A 16,956-nucleotide genomic window follows, 5' to 3' on the forward strand; every position below is an offset into this window, starting at 1 on the left:
ATTACAAATGATAAATGAAGTGGTAACTTAAAAGAATTAGCTAATGCCACAACACGTGTGTATATGTGCATACAATTATACACAAGTGACTTCTGTATCCAATTAGGAATTATAACATCAAGCTAGGGTTGAGGATATAGCTCAGTAGCAGAGTACTTGCCTAGGAAGCACCACAAAAAAGGAAAAAAAAAACATAATCATAGCATTAAAGCTACTTATATCTTTAAAAAACAAACTACAAGCCAGAAATGATGGTGTGTGTCTGTAATCCCAGAATGGGAGGGAGGCAGGAAGACTACCATAAATTTGAGGCTACCCTGGGATACATAATGAGTACCAGGTCAGCCAAGGTTGCATAGCTGAACTATGCCGCAAGACTATCAAAACCAAACAAAAATACCCCTAAACCATAAGCAAGCAGAGCCCAACACATTGGGTACTTGCCTGGGTTGCTCTCCAGGGTGCTGGGCATATACCTTCTCTCCCCTTTCCACCAGGTACAGCCATGGAGGGAGCTCGTTCCTCACCAAGCATTTCTTTATACTTTTCCTGAGGTATCTTCTCATCCATCTTCATTGTAGAATATGGCAGGGTCACTGACATTTCTTCACTGATTTCTGAAACAGTGGTACTAATGACAGCATCATGTTGGTCTATACTTTCCTTCTGCAATACACCTTTGGGCAATTTCTCTGGAAAAAGGGATACCGAGACCCTGGGTCCTTTCTGACCCATTCTGTTTTCAGAGGACCCTTCTTCTGAGTCTCTAATGATGGGATTTACTACTTCTAGAAATGTTGTTTCCTGGGTTGTTGGTATTTTAGATTTTTGATGTCCATAAAGCTCATGATCTCTATTGCTATCCTCATGAAGATCTTTACTCTCTGAGTGGTCTAGGTGACTGACTTCTGTGTCCACAGTAGAAATTGTCTCTTTCCATTTATGAGCTCTCACTGAGTCCAAAGGCAATTCTTGGTATAACTTTTCTTTATCATCTCTGAGTGGGAAAATCTTATCTTTGGTCTCCTCAGTCTGAGATGTGACACACAGGTCTTGGCCATCAGTAGTCTCCTGTCTGCTGGTTCTTTGGGCAGCCATGTCCCTTTTGGAAATGTGGAGTATGTCTGGCACTTGGGCTTCTTCATCTGATCCCTGGTAGTTTAGTCTTTCTGGTCTTGGGATCTCAGAAGAGAATGGTTCCTTCTGGGTAGCACTAGCAATTTCTTGATGTAATTTTTCTCCTGGTTTTAAAATCGAACAGAGGTTCACAGTTTTCATTTCCCCCTCACTGAAGCATGTTAAACCATCTGGATTTCTTTGGGACGCATCTTTGCATGACATTTGGGAAGGGAAGCCTTCAGTTTTACAAAGAGAAGAGTCCATTTCTCTACCAGTTTCTTTTCCCTTGTCATTTCCAATCATTCCCATAGATTGGCTCTTTATACAGGGGTCATGTTCATCACCAATAGTTAGTGCCTGGTCCAGTTTTTCTTCAGAAACAACTGCTGCTTTGCCTGTTTGAACACTTTCTTTGACAACCATATCCTTCTCTCTCTTACTAACCTGCACATTTGCTGGTTGCTCACTCAGCAATTTGCCTGTTGCTTCATAATGAGATTCCTGCCCTTTTGAAACAATTTCCCCTTGACATTCTCTTGCTTCTTCAGCATTCAGGCCTGAGGCAGACTGCTTTACGTGAGAAATCATTTTTATTTGTGTCACTACTTTCTTCTGCTCTACATCTGCACACTCTCTTGTGTGACTTCTAGCTACCTCTCGGAGTTTCAAATCAGAAGCGTCTAAGCCAGAACGCATCCCTGACACCTGGTGTGAAGGTCCACCTCCAAGACCACTAGGACTTACGATGTCGGCAGATACTTTATTGTCCAAAGAAGCTTTCTCCTCAGCATAAAACTTGCCTTCCATCTCCTTTAACGAAATCTTCCTGCCCCTTTCTGCCTTTCCCCCATTAGAAAGTCTTACTTTAACTTTTTCTTGGGCACACTGACTTCCAACTTGTAACACTTGCTCATGTTCCTCTTTATCATAACTCCCCCAGGCAGTCTTATTACCCTCAACTAATGACTCCTTTCTTGGAAACTCACCCTTCCACTCACATACTTCAGTCCCACTTTGCTTTTCTAAGGTATCTGCCTGGATCATAGTTGCCAGTTCAGGGCTGATAAATCTTTTCTCTACAGCATCCTTTAAAGTCATTCTTTGATCGTTATATATATCAATAATTCCTCCACTTAACACCTGATGAGAAGCAATAATTCTGGCCATGTTTTCATCCAACAATTTCTGTTCCAAAGCTGATGCCAATGTCAATCTTTTTCCCGTGGCTGTATCTATGATTCCACCTGTGTTTGCCTGAGCTTCCAAAACCTTCAGTGTAGATGCAAAGTCTACTTTTCCATGCTGAATTGCTTCAGACAATGTTAGCACTTTGTTGCTCACCTCATCTTTAATATCAGAGAATGGGATTACTTCAAGATATCTCCATCCAGATTCAATGTCAATCCTACATTTCTTTACTAATTCTGAGTAGGGAATAGTTCTACAGTTCTCAGGATCTACAACCCCATGCATCATTCCTGAAAATAATTCTGTTTTATTAGTTAAGGATCCTCCTTTGTTAGCTTCTTCCAAGGGCAGTTTCTGGCCATAAATGAGATCCCCCAAGTTCCCACTATAGTCCTGAATCTCTTGGATTTCTCTTTTCAACTCCGGAGAAACAAGATCTAATTTTATGGCTTCTGAGAAGGAAAGAGGTTCCTTTGTTTGAGGGTGAAAAAATTGATGGCAGTTTAAGTTCTCAACTTTTTTGAGATGCCTGGCTACATCTTCACCAATTAAGCCATGTTTAAAGGCATTATCAACAGAAAGTCTCAACCCTGATATATGATGAATGATACCACCATCAAGTACTTGCTTCGCCAACAGAGAAACAGCTTCCTCTTTGTCCAGAAGGCCTCTATCAATGGACTGCAAAACTGTTAATGGTGCTTTACGATCAGGGTCCATAAGTCCTGTTGTTTCCATTTGTAGCCTGATTAATCTCCCCTTAACTGCCTTTTCAGCATCTCTGCCTTTGGTGGCCTTTTCCAGATTTATAAGTTCTGTCTGGTCAGCATTGTCTACCAAACCAAGATTTGAGGCCAAAGTTACTGAAAGCTTTTTGCCTCGTTTCAAGTCAACAATTCCACCAGTTACCACCTGCCCCTCTAAAATCCTGGTGGCTATCTCCTTGTCAAGAAGTCCACCTGCCACGGCCTCCTTTACTGAGCACAATGAGTTGGTTCTGGGGTCTAAGATACCACTTATAGCTTTGTCTGACATAAGGACATTATGTAATAATTTCTCATCCATCAGACCTTCATCAATGACTTCTTCAGTTGTCAAAGACTCACAGGTCTGGGAGTCAAAGAAGCCTCGAAACATGTTCAATTTTCCCATAAGTTTCACTGCAGTATGGCTAGACACAAGGCCTTGAGCTATTGCTTCATTTAGCAAAAGTTTCTGACCTGTCTCTTCATGAAGTATACCACCGTCCAGGAGCTGTGCAGATAATGTACTTAAGGTAGCTTCTTCAAGCAATTCAAAAGGATGACTACAAAACAAGGGAGGCTCACCACCATTGTCTTCTATGTCAGCCTTTTCTAATACCACCACATGACCATCTGCAGCACTATGTCCTTCTTGGCTCTGTTTGTGGCTATCCTTAACCAAAAGTGTTTCATTTAACTCTTTATCCAAAGAATTAACATTCATATCTTTTTCTGACTTAAATTCTGATTTCAAACTTAGAGAAGTCTCTACCTGAAATTGTGATTTTTTGTTAGGGGACTTTATGAGTGGTATTCCAGTTTCATCTGGAATATATTCAGTTCTGACAGTCTTTACTTGTTTTTTCTGACATGTGAAGGAAGTCTTTGTGGGAGCTTGCCATTCTGATTTCTCAGTAGAAAGGTCTTTATCAAGCACAAAGGGCATATCTTCAGAATCCTCAGGACATCCCACAAGGAGGGGTCCTCCACGGATATTTTCTTTGCTAAATATTTCTGTTTGTTCCTCAGGATTCCCAGTACCTAACAATGGTCTTTGTAGCTCTAAGTTGACTTTATTTATGACCTTCAAAGTGCCAACACTTGCAGTAATTGCTTTTTGTTCTCCTACAAACAGATCCCTTTCAAAGCTCTCTGCAGAAGAGCATTCTATTCCTGCAACAGTCCTTTTGCCTTTTGCTTCAGTACAGTCTTGCTGATTGGGATAGTCTTTGTTCTGAGAAGGAAACTGGGATTCACAGGGCTTCCTAGTATATTTAGCATTGGAAATTTGTGAGATGTTCTCATTATCCAATTCTTGCAATTCCTCAGAAGTGTCTAAACTTTGATGCTGAATTTCAGATACATCTAGAAGACCTGTTTGATACTCATTTCTGGATGCTAGCATCTCTAACAGCTCCTGATCCAACAGAAGCAGCCTCTCCCCGGTCTGTATATTAATATAGCTGTGAGTCATCAGCTGAAACAATAGCTTCTCTCCACAGCTCACTATTTTCTCTCTTTGGCACAACAGAGGTGGCATACCAGGAGCAACACCTAATTTGCTTTGTTCTTCAGAGTCTGCTAGTTGTATGTGAGGCATCACATCAGGGACACAAATTGATCTTAAGTTATTGGCAAGATCTTTATCTAAGATACCACTCTCTGTTGCTTTCTTCCAAGACCAAATCTCTGTAATTGTTGGTAGAAAAAGAGCCTCAATTTGCTGTCGTTTACTGAGGATTTTATGTGCTAATTCAGTAGATACAATACCTTGTTCTAGAGCATCTGTAATTGGGAGGATCTCACCAGATTCAGGCCACAGTACTCCCATGAATGACCAGAGGGATTCCAGAATTACAAGGGCAGTCTTAGCAGCTACTAGATTATTGCTCACTGCTTCATCCATAGTCATCCTATTTCCCGTGACAGTGTCAATGATGCCTCCTGTCTGAAGCTGTCTTGTGAGAATAGCACAGGCCATATCTTGGTCAATCAAATTATGCCTCACAGCTTCTTCCACTGTAAGTCTGTGTCCTGTTCTTGGATCTACTATGCCACCAGCAAAAAGTTGAGCTTCCAGCAGCCGGACAGTGACCTGCCTATCTATCAGTCCTTCCTGAACGGCACGGAAAATGCTAACCTTCCGACCTGATTTCAAGCTCACCATTCCCCCTGCCAACTGCTTGACAGGAAGCAATTTCAGCCCTGACTCTTGATGGATGATACATCTCTGCATCAGTTCCAGCAAGCCAACTTTCTCAGCTGTGTTAGGGTCTATGAGATTCTTGGATGATCTCAGGTGAGACTGTAATACTGAATGAAGCCTTGAAGAAATGAAGCCTCGATGAAAAGCTTCTTCCAGATTAATACAGCTCTCACTTGGGGAGACACTGAAGCCTCCAGTTGCCAGGTGAGCTTCTAAGACTTTCAGTCCAAGCCTTTCACTGATTATTTTCTTCTCAATTGCTTCCACCACAGGAAGGGGGCCTTGGGTCTCTGCAAGCCTGCTTATTAAGGATAGAGAACCCTGTAGCTCCAGGAGCTGTTGGTACACTGGAAGGTTAATGAGGTTCCTGGAGAGACCTTCTTCCAAAGAGAGTTTTTCACTGTTCTCAGGGGCAATGAGGCCAGACATGATAACTTGGGATTCCAGGAGCACAAGGCCTGTGTCTTGATCAATGAGGCCTCTTTGCATAGCTCTGAAGATGGGAAATATCTCCACTGTGCCTAGGTCAATCACCCCAGCAACTGCTCTGCAACCCTAAAAGAAAGAATTAAAATGAAAATTGAATCAGAGTCAATGGTAAAGCATAACTGTTGGAAAGAATTATTTAAAGAACCACAGGAGATAAAATTCTGATTATAAGAAAAACCTGCCATGGGTAAGTCCCAACTACACAAACTATCAAATGCAAGGCAGGCCATTCATGCTAAGAAATAATTTTTCTAAACTGCAAAATGTTTAACAAAGCCAGAAGTTCACAGATTGCTTGAAGGATGAGAGATAGCATTAAGTGTATCTGAGTAATAAGCTTTACAAAGAGCTAAGCAGAAAAAAGAAAGGGGGGGGGTAAACTAGTTTTTATTTTTACATCTAATTTACTTACTTATTTAGTGTCTAGAGTACATGCATGTAGGCACTCAAGAGCCAGAGCACACAAGTGTAAGTCAGAGGACAACTAGTGGGAATTAGTACTCTCCTTTTATCATGTGGGTCCTGGATATCACTCAGGTGATTGGCCTGGCATTTGCCATTTTTACTTGCTGAGCCACATTTCTGGCCTTGGATTAGTATTTTTAAAGATTTTTAAAAATATGTGCATGGGTATGAATATATGGATGCATGCATCCTAGTAGACCAAAGGTGACAGATCTGCTAGAGCTGGAGTAATAGATGACTATGATCTGCCTGATGTATATACTAGGAATTGAATTCAAGTCTTCTGGAAGAGCAGTAAGTGCTTTTAACTGTTGAACTGTGCTCTAGCAATTGACAGTTATTTATTAGATCAAATTATTACAAAAGTTCTTACAGGCACATACCAGTTCCCAATATAATTTCTCAGTGTTGCAACCCATGCAGAAGGCTCTAAAAACAGTATTTTTGCTGATAACAAGATTAGTACAAACAAAAGATGAGAGGTTTAAGCTACAAAGTGGTTGTTCATCTCAATAAATGGGCTTGTATAATTACTCTCTTGGAGGCCAAGTCTAGCTTTTCCAAAGCTTAACTTGAGTTAAGTTAGGGAACAGATTAGGGACTTTAGACAGTGGAACCACTAGTACCCCTTCTTCAAATCCAGGCTAAAAATAGGTTACATAACAACCATAATGACAACCACCAGATTTAGTGATGAATGCTATTTAATCCTCATAATGATCCCATAAAAGATTAATAATCTCAGTGTGCAGGTAAGAATACCAGACATGTCTCTTTGGATGGTTTTGGGAAGCAGTAAACAGAAAAGTTACGCCTTAAACAGGAGTTAAGTCTTTAAGTTCAGTGAATATGATAAATTTTATACAGTGTTAAAATTAACCTTGCAAATTCTAGAAATAGCTATTTAAAGCATTTTATTTCAGATTTTACATTATCTAGGAGCTTAACTTCCTAGACTGCTTTATTACTTGTACTGTGCTCCATGTTCACAGTTGTTTTTGTTTGTGTTTTGAGACAGGGTCTCATTATGTAGCTCTGACTGTCCAGATATTCATTATGTAGACCAAGGTAGCCTCAAAGTCACAGACATTGGCCTCCTGCCACTGCCTCCAGAGTAATGGGATTAAAGGCAGGTACCACCATGCCCTTCATTGCCATTGTCTTTGTTTTCTTTAATGACTATCTGTCTCCTCTTTGGACAGTATTATTTTTAGTTTTTGTTTAAGTCATGATAACTTAACCCATATAGAATCTTAACTTAATTGTCAATCACTTCCCTGCCTACTAACAGTGTACTTCATTTCTATTTTCAGTGAGAAGTAAATAATATAAAAATATAGCTTGCCCCTTCAGTGTATAGGGACAGTATCTACAATGCAATGAATACTGCATGAATAATCAGATAACATGTAAGAGAATCCTTAACACCATTAGGTTTCATCCTCCACAAGACTACACAAGGATTTCAAGCATGGTGACAGCACATAAACATGTAGAATGAATAGCAAAGAGGGATTTTGTTTATTTCTCCACTTTATTGTATATGCTCATTGTATTGATGGCATATTATTGGCATAATTCCCATGTTATATAAAATATTATTTGCTATTCTTCATCCATCATATTTTCTGTAGGGCCAGGTTCAACTTGTATAAGTAAAACACATATTTCATACAAATCTATTATGTGACTATTTTATATTTTATAGATTGAAAAAAAGCTCACTGGTGTATAACTCTTGCATTACCTAAAAAAAAAAAAAAAAAAAAAAAAAATCCTTTTTAAAAAATTAAAGCCTTCTGAGAAAGAGATATTATGACAAAAGGGAAGACTTCTGAAAAATTCTGACTTTTTCTGTAGTAGTCATAATCCCATAAATGCTAACAATTGAAGAAAAGCCTGGAATCAAGTCAAAGAGAAAAGCCTTTGTAATTCCTCCCATCACCCTCATAACTGGAGGACAGGCAGGTGGCACTGAGTTGGGAAGTAATTCAGAGAAATCCAATCTACCAAACATGGACAGTTTAACCCAGATGAGCAGTAAAAGACAGGGGGAGAAACAGAAAGAAAACATAATGGGCTTCTACTTACCCAAACTGCAGGGCCCGCCTCAGCAGGTAAGAGATAGAGCCTTACGGAGCAGTTCAGCCGTGTCACATACACAGTGTAAGCTTGGTGTTAGCGTCCAGCATGCGACTGTTTGTTTTTTGCAAAAAAGAACCCCAAACAGGTCGTCCTCTTTTCCCTTTGTGCATTTGTGCTTAAACTCCAAAGGGTTAGTGAAACTTGTAAGCAAGGATGTCAGTTAATCAGAACAATACTTTACATGAAACACACACAGTACAGGGACACATCATGCTCAATGTAGTGGTGCTCAGCAGCTTCTTTTTCGCTCTCCCCACCCCCTTTTTAACCTTTCAAAATGAGAACTGGATGTTCTCAGCAAGCAATTGTTAAAACTTTTCACATACTCCCATATATGGTGAAGCAACAAGCATTAGAAGTGGGCTATATTACAGAAAAAATTCTAAACCAGCACATTTTTTTGGGAGGAACTATATAGTCAAAGCAGGGCTGGTTCTATCCTGTAGATTTATGAATTTACAAATTTACATACACGGGTCAGAATCAAGATATATTTTGTTTGAATAATCATTTTGGGCATCATGTAGAACAAATGTGATTTACCACATGTTAGCCTTCCCCACATGAACTGGCCATTGCTTCACAACATAGGAAATAAGCAGGCAAACACACATGTATATCCCAGAGACACATGAATATAATTTGGTTAAATGTACACACACACATAAGTATCCAGGAAGAATTTAAGACAACCAACAGCAACTATAATGACTTTTATGTAATACAAAAATGAATGTGAGGTGAGAACTGGTAACTGTGCTTCAAGATGGGATGACCATGGGTGAGGGGAACCAGCGTCTCAGTCAGTGAAGCTAATCTACCAGGCTGTTTTAAAGTAACATTTCTCCCTGGTCACTCTACAGAACTATAGAAGGAAGAGGTTTATAACCTTTTTTTTTTTTTTTGCCAATATCCATAACTCTTGGGTGACAATGTCACAAAAGAGTAATCTTACTGATCACCAACAGATACAATACAGAATTTAAGTTCTCCTTAACTGTTGATGGGAAATGATAAAGTATGGGATCCCAGAGGATCTGTTGTAAGTGCCCTATAGTGTCTTTGACTGACCAACACATCATGGAACCCCAGTAAAGAAACACATGACAAATGGCTGCTAAGGTGAGGTTAAATATTAAGTCACATTGGTCATGGAAAGCTAGTGAACATGACTCTCAACCAACAAAGCCACTTTCATACCATTTAAACGGCACCCATAACATATGGATCCCCAAACCAAAAATACCTTTTGTTCTGTTTGCTGAGCCAGCTCGCTTTGGAGCTGCTGGAGCTGGTTTGCAGAACCATCACAAAGGTCATGGTAAGCCTTGTTCAGGGCACTCAACTGCTCAGAGATCTGTTCCTTCTCTTTTTCTGAAAGCCTAGAAGATGAAACATTACATCTTTTTTAGGGGAAAAAAATTCTCCAAACTATAATAAAAACTGTTATATTGTAGCCATGAATGGATTATTTGGATATAGCCAGTCTCCTATACTCAACTTTAGCATCTCACTCATAGCCTTCTATGATTCTTGGTGTTTGCTTGGTCTTTGCTTGTAGTTCTGCAAACCTCAATCAAAATGATCTCTTCCATACCTTAGCCTTACCCATACACAACAAATGTGGATACTGAAATAAAATCATTCTGCATTTAAATTCTTAGACCTCGAAACGTATGATATAGTCCTATTTTATATGCCACTTTTTCTATGGTTATTCTCATTTTAAACAAATTAACAAATTATAAATCTACCTTGTCATCTTTAACTTTTCTAATTTTTTTAAAAATTTTATTTATTTATTTTACATGCATTGGAACCTGAGCCACAGACAGTGGGTGCCATGTGGGTGCTGGGAGTTGAACCTAGATCCTCTGGGAGAGCAGCACCCACTTTTCTTATTTTTAAAGACTCTGTACATGGATGTATCTGTTGAGCACATTCCTTATCACACCTCCCTTTCCTTGTCTATCCTCCCCAATTTTAACCATTTTTGTCGGTTTGTTTGAGTTTTATTTTTTAAAAGACAAGGTCTCTATGTAGCCCAGGCTGGGTGAGCTTGAACTGGTGACTGCCATTCAATAGCTCACTTAACTCAAAATTTACTATTCAACCACATTTGCTTTAGAACTTTTTCTAGGAAGCAAGATATTACATATGTAACTAAAACCATCGTGTGTTTGTCAACAACTCCATTTATTTCCTGTCTTCTTAGAGGCTCACAATTTGAATCTAGTGAATTCTAAAAGTTGCCCCCGCCCCCAAAACTAATTCTGAGAATGAACTATGCTGATTTATGTCAGAATTACCTACAAACTCAGCGAGATTCACCAAGCCTTCTCTGGTTCTTCAGATTGCTCTTAACCTATCATCTTCTCTATTTATCTTCAGTTTCTCTTTGGTACCCAAACCCTGCAGTGGATTTTCTCAATCAGATTCTTAATATTATCCTTATTTGTCCATTCATTAATTTGATAATAACCAGACCTCTAAGATCCATATGCTGCAAAATATATCCAGTGAGGAAAGGGGATCCCATAGTCATGTAGAGATCCTACTAGTTTGTAATTTTAACTGGCCATTAGTATTTCCCTCAGAAAATCTAGGTGGGAGGCCCCAGTTAATCCCTTGTCATTTAGCCTGAACACCACTCAAATCTTTAATATACCTCTCTGCCCATTTAAAAAATAAAACACACACAGACCACTAGATATTACTTCTCTTACTTTTGGACTTCACCCTTGACAAATTATATTTGTGCACATTTTTGCTAAGTGTATATCCCCAGATTGCAGGGGGAAAGCTATCTGAACTCCTAATTAAGGTTGTACTTCCTAGCTACTCATTAATTCCAACCTCTCTCTCCCCCTCCCTTCTATGACCATGAGTTATGAAAGGAGTTGAATTTTAGTATCACAACTCTCTTACCTCTCATTTATTTACTGCTCATCATGTTAACACTAAACTTACCCATTGACTTGTCATCAGTGTCATCAAAAAGTTCCAACTGCCAAATGCATTAGATATTCATCAACCTATCTTGGCTTTTGAACTCTCCCTCCTCGTTGGAACTTTCAAGAGTTCTGAGGTAGTACTTACCAACATTTTCCTATTCCTTTTCTGGAGTTTCCTTTATAAGCTAAGATCTGAAAGTCTTTTGGGTTAATTTAGCCTTATGATTTCTACTACATTAATAACTTTTAAGTCTTTGTCCTTTTAGACTTCTGCTATTAATTCCAAACCTGCTATGCAGCTGCCCATTGGCAACCTTTGGTGAGTCTACATAAGGTGTGACTCATCCTTAATATCTTTCTAGATTTTTTGCACATTTTTTTTGAGTGTATGTGCACATGCACAGGCACGTGCGCTTACATATGAAGTCAGAAGTTAATTTGGGGAGTCAATTCTCTACTTCTACTCTGTGAGTCCTGGGTACTGAATTCAGGTTGTCAGGCTTGGCAGCAAGCAACTTTATGCACTGAACCATCTTGCTGGCCCCTTCACACCTCTTGAATATCTATAATCTACTGCATTTCTTGAATTCATTTTCAGGAAGGCCTCTTAATTTGCCTCTCATCCTCCATCTCTCTTGATCCCATGTCAATCATGCTTAAATTAATCCCCATATCTGCCAAGGTTAAAAAACAAACAAAAATGGCTTTTGTTGTGAGGAATTCTCCAGTCTAACTTCTCATCACAAACCTAAGATTCAGCCAGTTTAAAAGGTCATACTCACTTATGACCATGCTTGGCTAAGAAGATCTGTGAAGTTTTAATGGCCTCAGAAACTTGTTCTTTCTTGGTCGTTAGCTCTTCTGCCAGAACCTAGTAGTAGAAATAAAAAGAAACTTTTCAAACTCAAGACTTAAAGGAGTCAAACATGATTTAATATAAAAAAAAAAACTCACAAAACCAAAAGGAGAAAATACAATGTAGGTAAAGCGTTACAAACGGGCTACATATGTTTAAAACAGTTAAGTGACCAATAAGGCAGCTGAAGTTGCTGCGAGCCTTGGCAGTTATCTTTTCTAAAGTAATAATTGTGTCTGGAGTGGCCGTGGGAATTATTCTCCTAATGAATGATCCCACCTGGACAGAGAGAGATGGGCTTTCCACTAACCTGCTGCTCCAAAATGGCCTTTTCAATGTCTGTGGATGCACCGGTGTGGGATGAGGTAGCTGTTCCTTGTGTATTTCTTGCCAGAGTAGATACCCAACCCAAAAGTTCTTTAACCTTCTCCACATGTTCCTGTTTTTCTTCTTCTACCACTTTCTACAGCAGGAAATAGAAAGTTGGTACTGTAGTCAGCCTCATTAGGCTGCATGACTTCATGTTTCCAAAGCCAGACAGGAAATACATTGCTCTTTACATACAGAATCTTGCTTATTTTCTTAAGTTTTAGAACCATAAGTAAACAGAGAGACTGCATGGAGTAAGCATTTATATAATAAGCAAAAGATCATACATCACTAATTAATTCCCATGGCATGAGTGTTTGAGCATTTGAAAACTTAGCTTGCAAAGACTTTTATAATGTCATTGATTACATGCTTATTACATAGCACCAAAACCTGAATGCATAGTATATACACTAGACTTTATTTCTCCAGAAATTTACACACATACTGTAGTGGTTTGAATAAAAATGGCTCCCAGAGGCCCATAGGGAGTGGCACTTGTTGGAGGAACTACGTCATTGAGGGTGGGCTTTGAGTTCTCAGAAGCTCAAGTCAGGCCTAGTGGCTCAATTCTCCTCCTGCTGCCTGCTGGTTTGGATGGAGAACTCTCAGTTCTTCCTCCAGCACCAGGTCTGCCTGCATGCCACCATGCTTCCCGGCATGATGATAATGGACCAAACCTCTGAACTGCAAACCAGCCCCCAAATAAATATCTTCCTTTATAAGAATTCCTGTGATCATGGTGTTTCTTCACAGCAATAAAACCCAAAGACATATATACACTTCTAAAATTGTTTCTATGCCATGTTTTATCTTTGTTGTATACATAATTTTTACTGAATTCATTCTATATTAACATATTATAAATTGCTTTCTATATCAGTTCACTTAAATCTATCATGTTATTTTTAATAGTGTCACAGTATTCCACTGCACAAACTGTAGAGATTTCCATTATTTTCCTCTAACAAAGTGGACTTTGCTGAAGATTTCTGCTTATATCCTGGAGTGGTCTGAATGAGAATGGCATCCACATATTCATGTTTTGATTACTTGCTTCTAGTTGATAAGATGGGGAAGGATTAGGAGGTATGGACTTGTTAGAAGAGGTGAGTCACTGGGGGCAGGCTTTGAGGTTTCAAAAGACACTTGTTATTTCCAGTGTGTGCTCTGTTTTTTTCCTTTTGGGGATCCATATGAACTCACTGCCACTTCTCCAGTACCATGCCTGCCTAACTGCTGCCATGTTTTCTGCCATGATGGTCAAGGATTCTAACCCTCTGAAACAGTAAGCCCCCAAAAAACTCTTCTATAAGTTGCCTTGGTCATGGTGTCACATCACAGCAATGGAAAAGCAACTAAGATACACCCCTTTCTCTGACAAAGATACTTAAATGTAGACATGATGGATATATCTGTATATTCATATTTGGAAGATTTCAGCTACTAAAATTTATTTGAAACATTACTCATAAATGAAGAACTGAATGACACAGAAACAGCAGTTGCTCAATGCCCATGTTATTAGCTAAGGTTTTAGTTGTCATACTGTATAGGGGTTTGAATGAGAAATATTCTCCATAGGCATGTGAGCACTTAGTCTCCAGCAGGTGGTGCTGTTACAGGGAGGGAATAGAATCTTTGGGAAGGGAATCCTTGCTGGAGGAAGTAAGTGTGGCACTGGGGGATGGATACTGGGGGTTTACAGCCTCTCTCCATTTTGCATTCTCTCTGTTTCCTGTGTGAAGATGAAAATGTTACCAGACAACTTCCAGCACCTGCCACCACGATGGGTTCTATTCTTCTGAAACCGTAAACCAAAACAAAATAAACCTTCTCCCCCATATTGCTTTTGATTATGGTATTTTTATCACAGTCACAGAAAAGTAACTAATACTATAAATACCAGTGTACTTTTCAATCTATTACATACCATGTTTTCACCACTTTCATGTTTTCTTCCCTTGATGACACCTTCATTTAAGTAGTTCTAGGCTAATGTTGAAGTGTTGTTTAATATTCCTAAACCAAAGAAGGCTATGACATGCCTTAAGGATAAATCATGTATCTATGATAAACATTTTTCAGAAAAAAGTTATAGTACTCTCAAGAGCCTTTAAACAAAATTATACATAAAACAGGGCTGAATATGTAATATGAGGCTTGTAGAAAGCAACTATTTCTCCTAGGAGAAATGGTTTAGTATAACTCAACAACCAAACGTTCTACACCATGATCACTGTAAATAACAACAATGACTGAATGAACTTAAAAAAATGAGACATATGGGCTGGAGTAGCTCAGCCATTAAAAACTAGGCTCAAACCATAAAAAATGAGATATAGGGTTCAATTTGAGGTCTTGGCACACGTTAGGTACAAGCTCTACTAATGAGCTACACCCTCTGTTTGAGGCACAGCTTTTTGTTGTTAGTTTATCAAGACAGGGTTTCTCTGTGTAGCCCTGGCTGTCCCGGAACTCACTCTGTAGACCATACTGGACTCAAACTCAGAGACCCATCTGCCCAATTCCTCTGCTGGGATTAAATGCATGGGACACCATGTCTGGTGAGGCATAGCACGTTTTTTTTATCATGATTTCAAGAAGAATTAGGACCCAACTATCCTCACCTCTTCTTCCTCCAACCGCCGGAGAGCATCGCTGATATATTTTACATGCTGAGTCGTTAATGTCACCAAAGCTGTGTATCGAGTCCTCAAGTCCATGAACTATAGTTTAAAAGAACAATTTAGGTAAGTTATCTGCCAGAAAAGGAAAATTAACAATTGGAAATAAGGACAAGAGAAAGGTGACACGAATGAGATCTCTCCTTAAGGGAAGATGGTGGCATTCCCTCCCCACTGCTCACCTCCTGTGTGATAGCGTCAGAAGAGGAGAGCATGCGGCGGCGCTTGCCAGGGGATTTCTGCTGTGATTCTACGAAGGCCTTGTATGTCATCAGCTGCAACTCATAGTCCTAAGAGAAGGAAAAACTTGACGGCCTTTGCTTAGGACTTTATAGCTAAGACATTATGCAACAAAACCATAGTACTTTGTTGGTGGGCTACATTTGGTGTTTGTTCAAACTATAGGCTGGCAAATATTGGGCCATTCTGCCTGTCAGAAATACTAATTCTGACTCTATAAATGAATGTGGCTATTTACAGTATGGAAATAAATGAAAACCACTGTTGCAATATAATTTTACTTACACTGAAATGTCAAGTTCTTATCACTTTGTTTATTTATTGGCCAAGGTCTCATGTAGCCTGGGGTGGTCTCAAACTCTCTGTGTAGCAAAAAAAAAATTGACCTTGAACTTCTGATCCTCCTGCCTACACCTCTCAAATGCTGGTTTATAGGTGTGCACTGCCAAGGTCACTCTTATGTAATACCAGAAATTGAAGCCAGAGACTCACACTAGGCAAGCTATATGACAACCGAATTATATCCATTGCCTAGTTCTTATTAAGTATCATAATATATTATGGTTTTAAGTTTCTTCATTCTTTTTTTCCATTGGACATACAATATTGAGTGTGTGGTTCCAAGGCAGCCAAGGATGTTTCACAGAGAAATGTGTCTCAAAAAAAAAAAAACAAAAACAAAAACAAAAACAAAAACAAAAAGAGTATGCAGTCCAGATTCAGCCTGTGGGTCATACCTTGCTAAATTCTGAATTTTGAACCTGTGATTTGATGCCCAATTATTTAAAGTCTTGGGGAAATTGAAGTTCAAATAGGGAAAATGGATTTTCTCAATTAATCCATTACAGATTAGAAACTGTTTTGAAATCCTTTAAAAATGCTGTTCTCTATTTCTAATATACAGCCTATGCTTCCCCTGAAACCTGCAGCATTCGTCCACCTCCTTCCAAGCCTTCTTCATTTGAATAGTGTCTCATTTATCTTCACTACTTCTTTCTGCTCCTGCTACCTTTTCTAAAAAGGAAATATGATCCTCTGACCCAAATCTTTCAAGGATAGAGACCCCAGTTTCTTAAACATCAACACCTGTAGAAGCCATCTAGGGAAGCTTATGAAATGTAGAATCAGATTCAATAAGTGTGAGGGCATTTCAAGCAGTGTCTCAGGTGATTCGGACACTACTGGTGGGGGGTGGGGGTGGGGCCAGCCTCTAGAAGAGCTCTGCATAATCGGTCCAGAAAAGGACCTACCATGGTGGTGAAATTTTCCTAAACTGGAGATCATTTCTTCTGGGATATGGTATAGTTACCTTCACAATAGTGGAATATTGCTGGGAAAATTTTTGACATTGGTCCAGTTTTGTCTGATTTCTCTCGATTTCTGCAAACAGATCCTAGGAACCAAATATCACAACATTACCATTGAGCTTATCATCACTAAGCAGGGAGCATTTACTATATTCGAAGGCGGTCACTCTTAAACCTTTGAACCATCA

At 39.3% G+C, this 16,956-nt stretch overlaps 1 protein-coding gene across 4 annotated transcripts in view; it reads right to left on the reverse strand.

Moving 5' to 3' along the window:
* The window catches only part of Macf1 (microtubule actin crosslinking factor 1), a 312,940-nt gene that overhangs the window by 115,164 nt on the left and 180,820 nt on the right, over window positions 1-16,956 (reverse strand). For 3 of the 4 annotated variants that reach the window (XM_051188727.1, XM_051188725.1, XM_051188724.1), the window contains exons 30-35: window positions 16,771-16,854; window positions 15,404-15,511; window positions 15,165-15,263; window positions 12,476-12,628; window positions 12,092-12,180; window positions 9,602-9,737 (exon numbers count right to left, since the gene is read on the reverse strand). In XM_051188727.1, coding sequence (XP_051044684.1) covers window positions 9,602-9,737; window positions 12,092-12,180; window positions 12,476-12,628; window positions 15,165-15,263; window positions 15,404-15,511; window positions 16,771-16,854 — 669 coding nt within the window. Of the gene's footprint in view, window positions 1-444; window positions 5,812-9,601; window positions 9,738-12,091; window positions 12,181-12,475; window positions 12,629-15,164; window positions 15,264-15,403; window positions 15,512-16,770; window positions 16,855-16,956 lie in introns of all 4 variants that reach the window. The other variant, XM_051188726.1, reaches the window with a different exon arrangement.

This window comes from Phodopus roborovskii, unplaced genomic scaffold, assembly GCF_943737965.1.
Source record: "Phodopus roborovskii unplaced genomic scaffold, PHOROB, whole genome shotgun sequence".
NCBI lineage: Eukaryota > Metazoa > Chordata > Mammalia > Rodentia > Cricetidae > Phodopus > Phodopus roborovskii.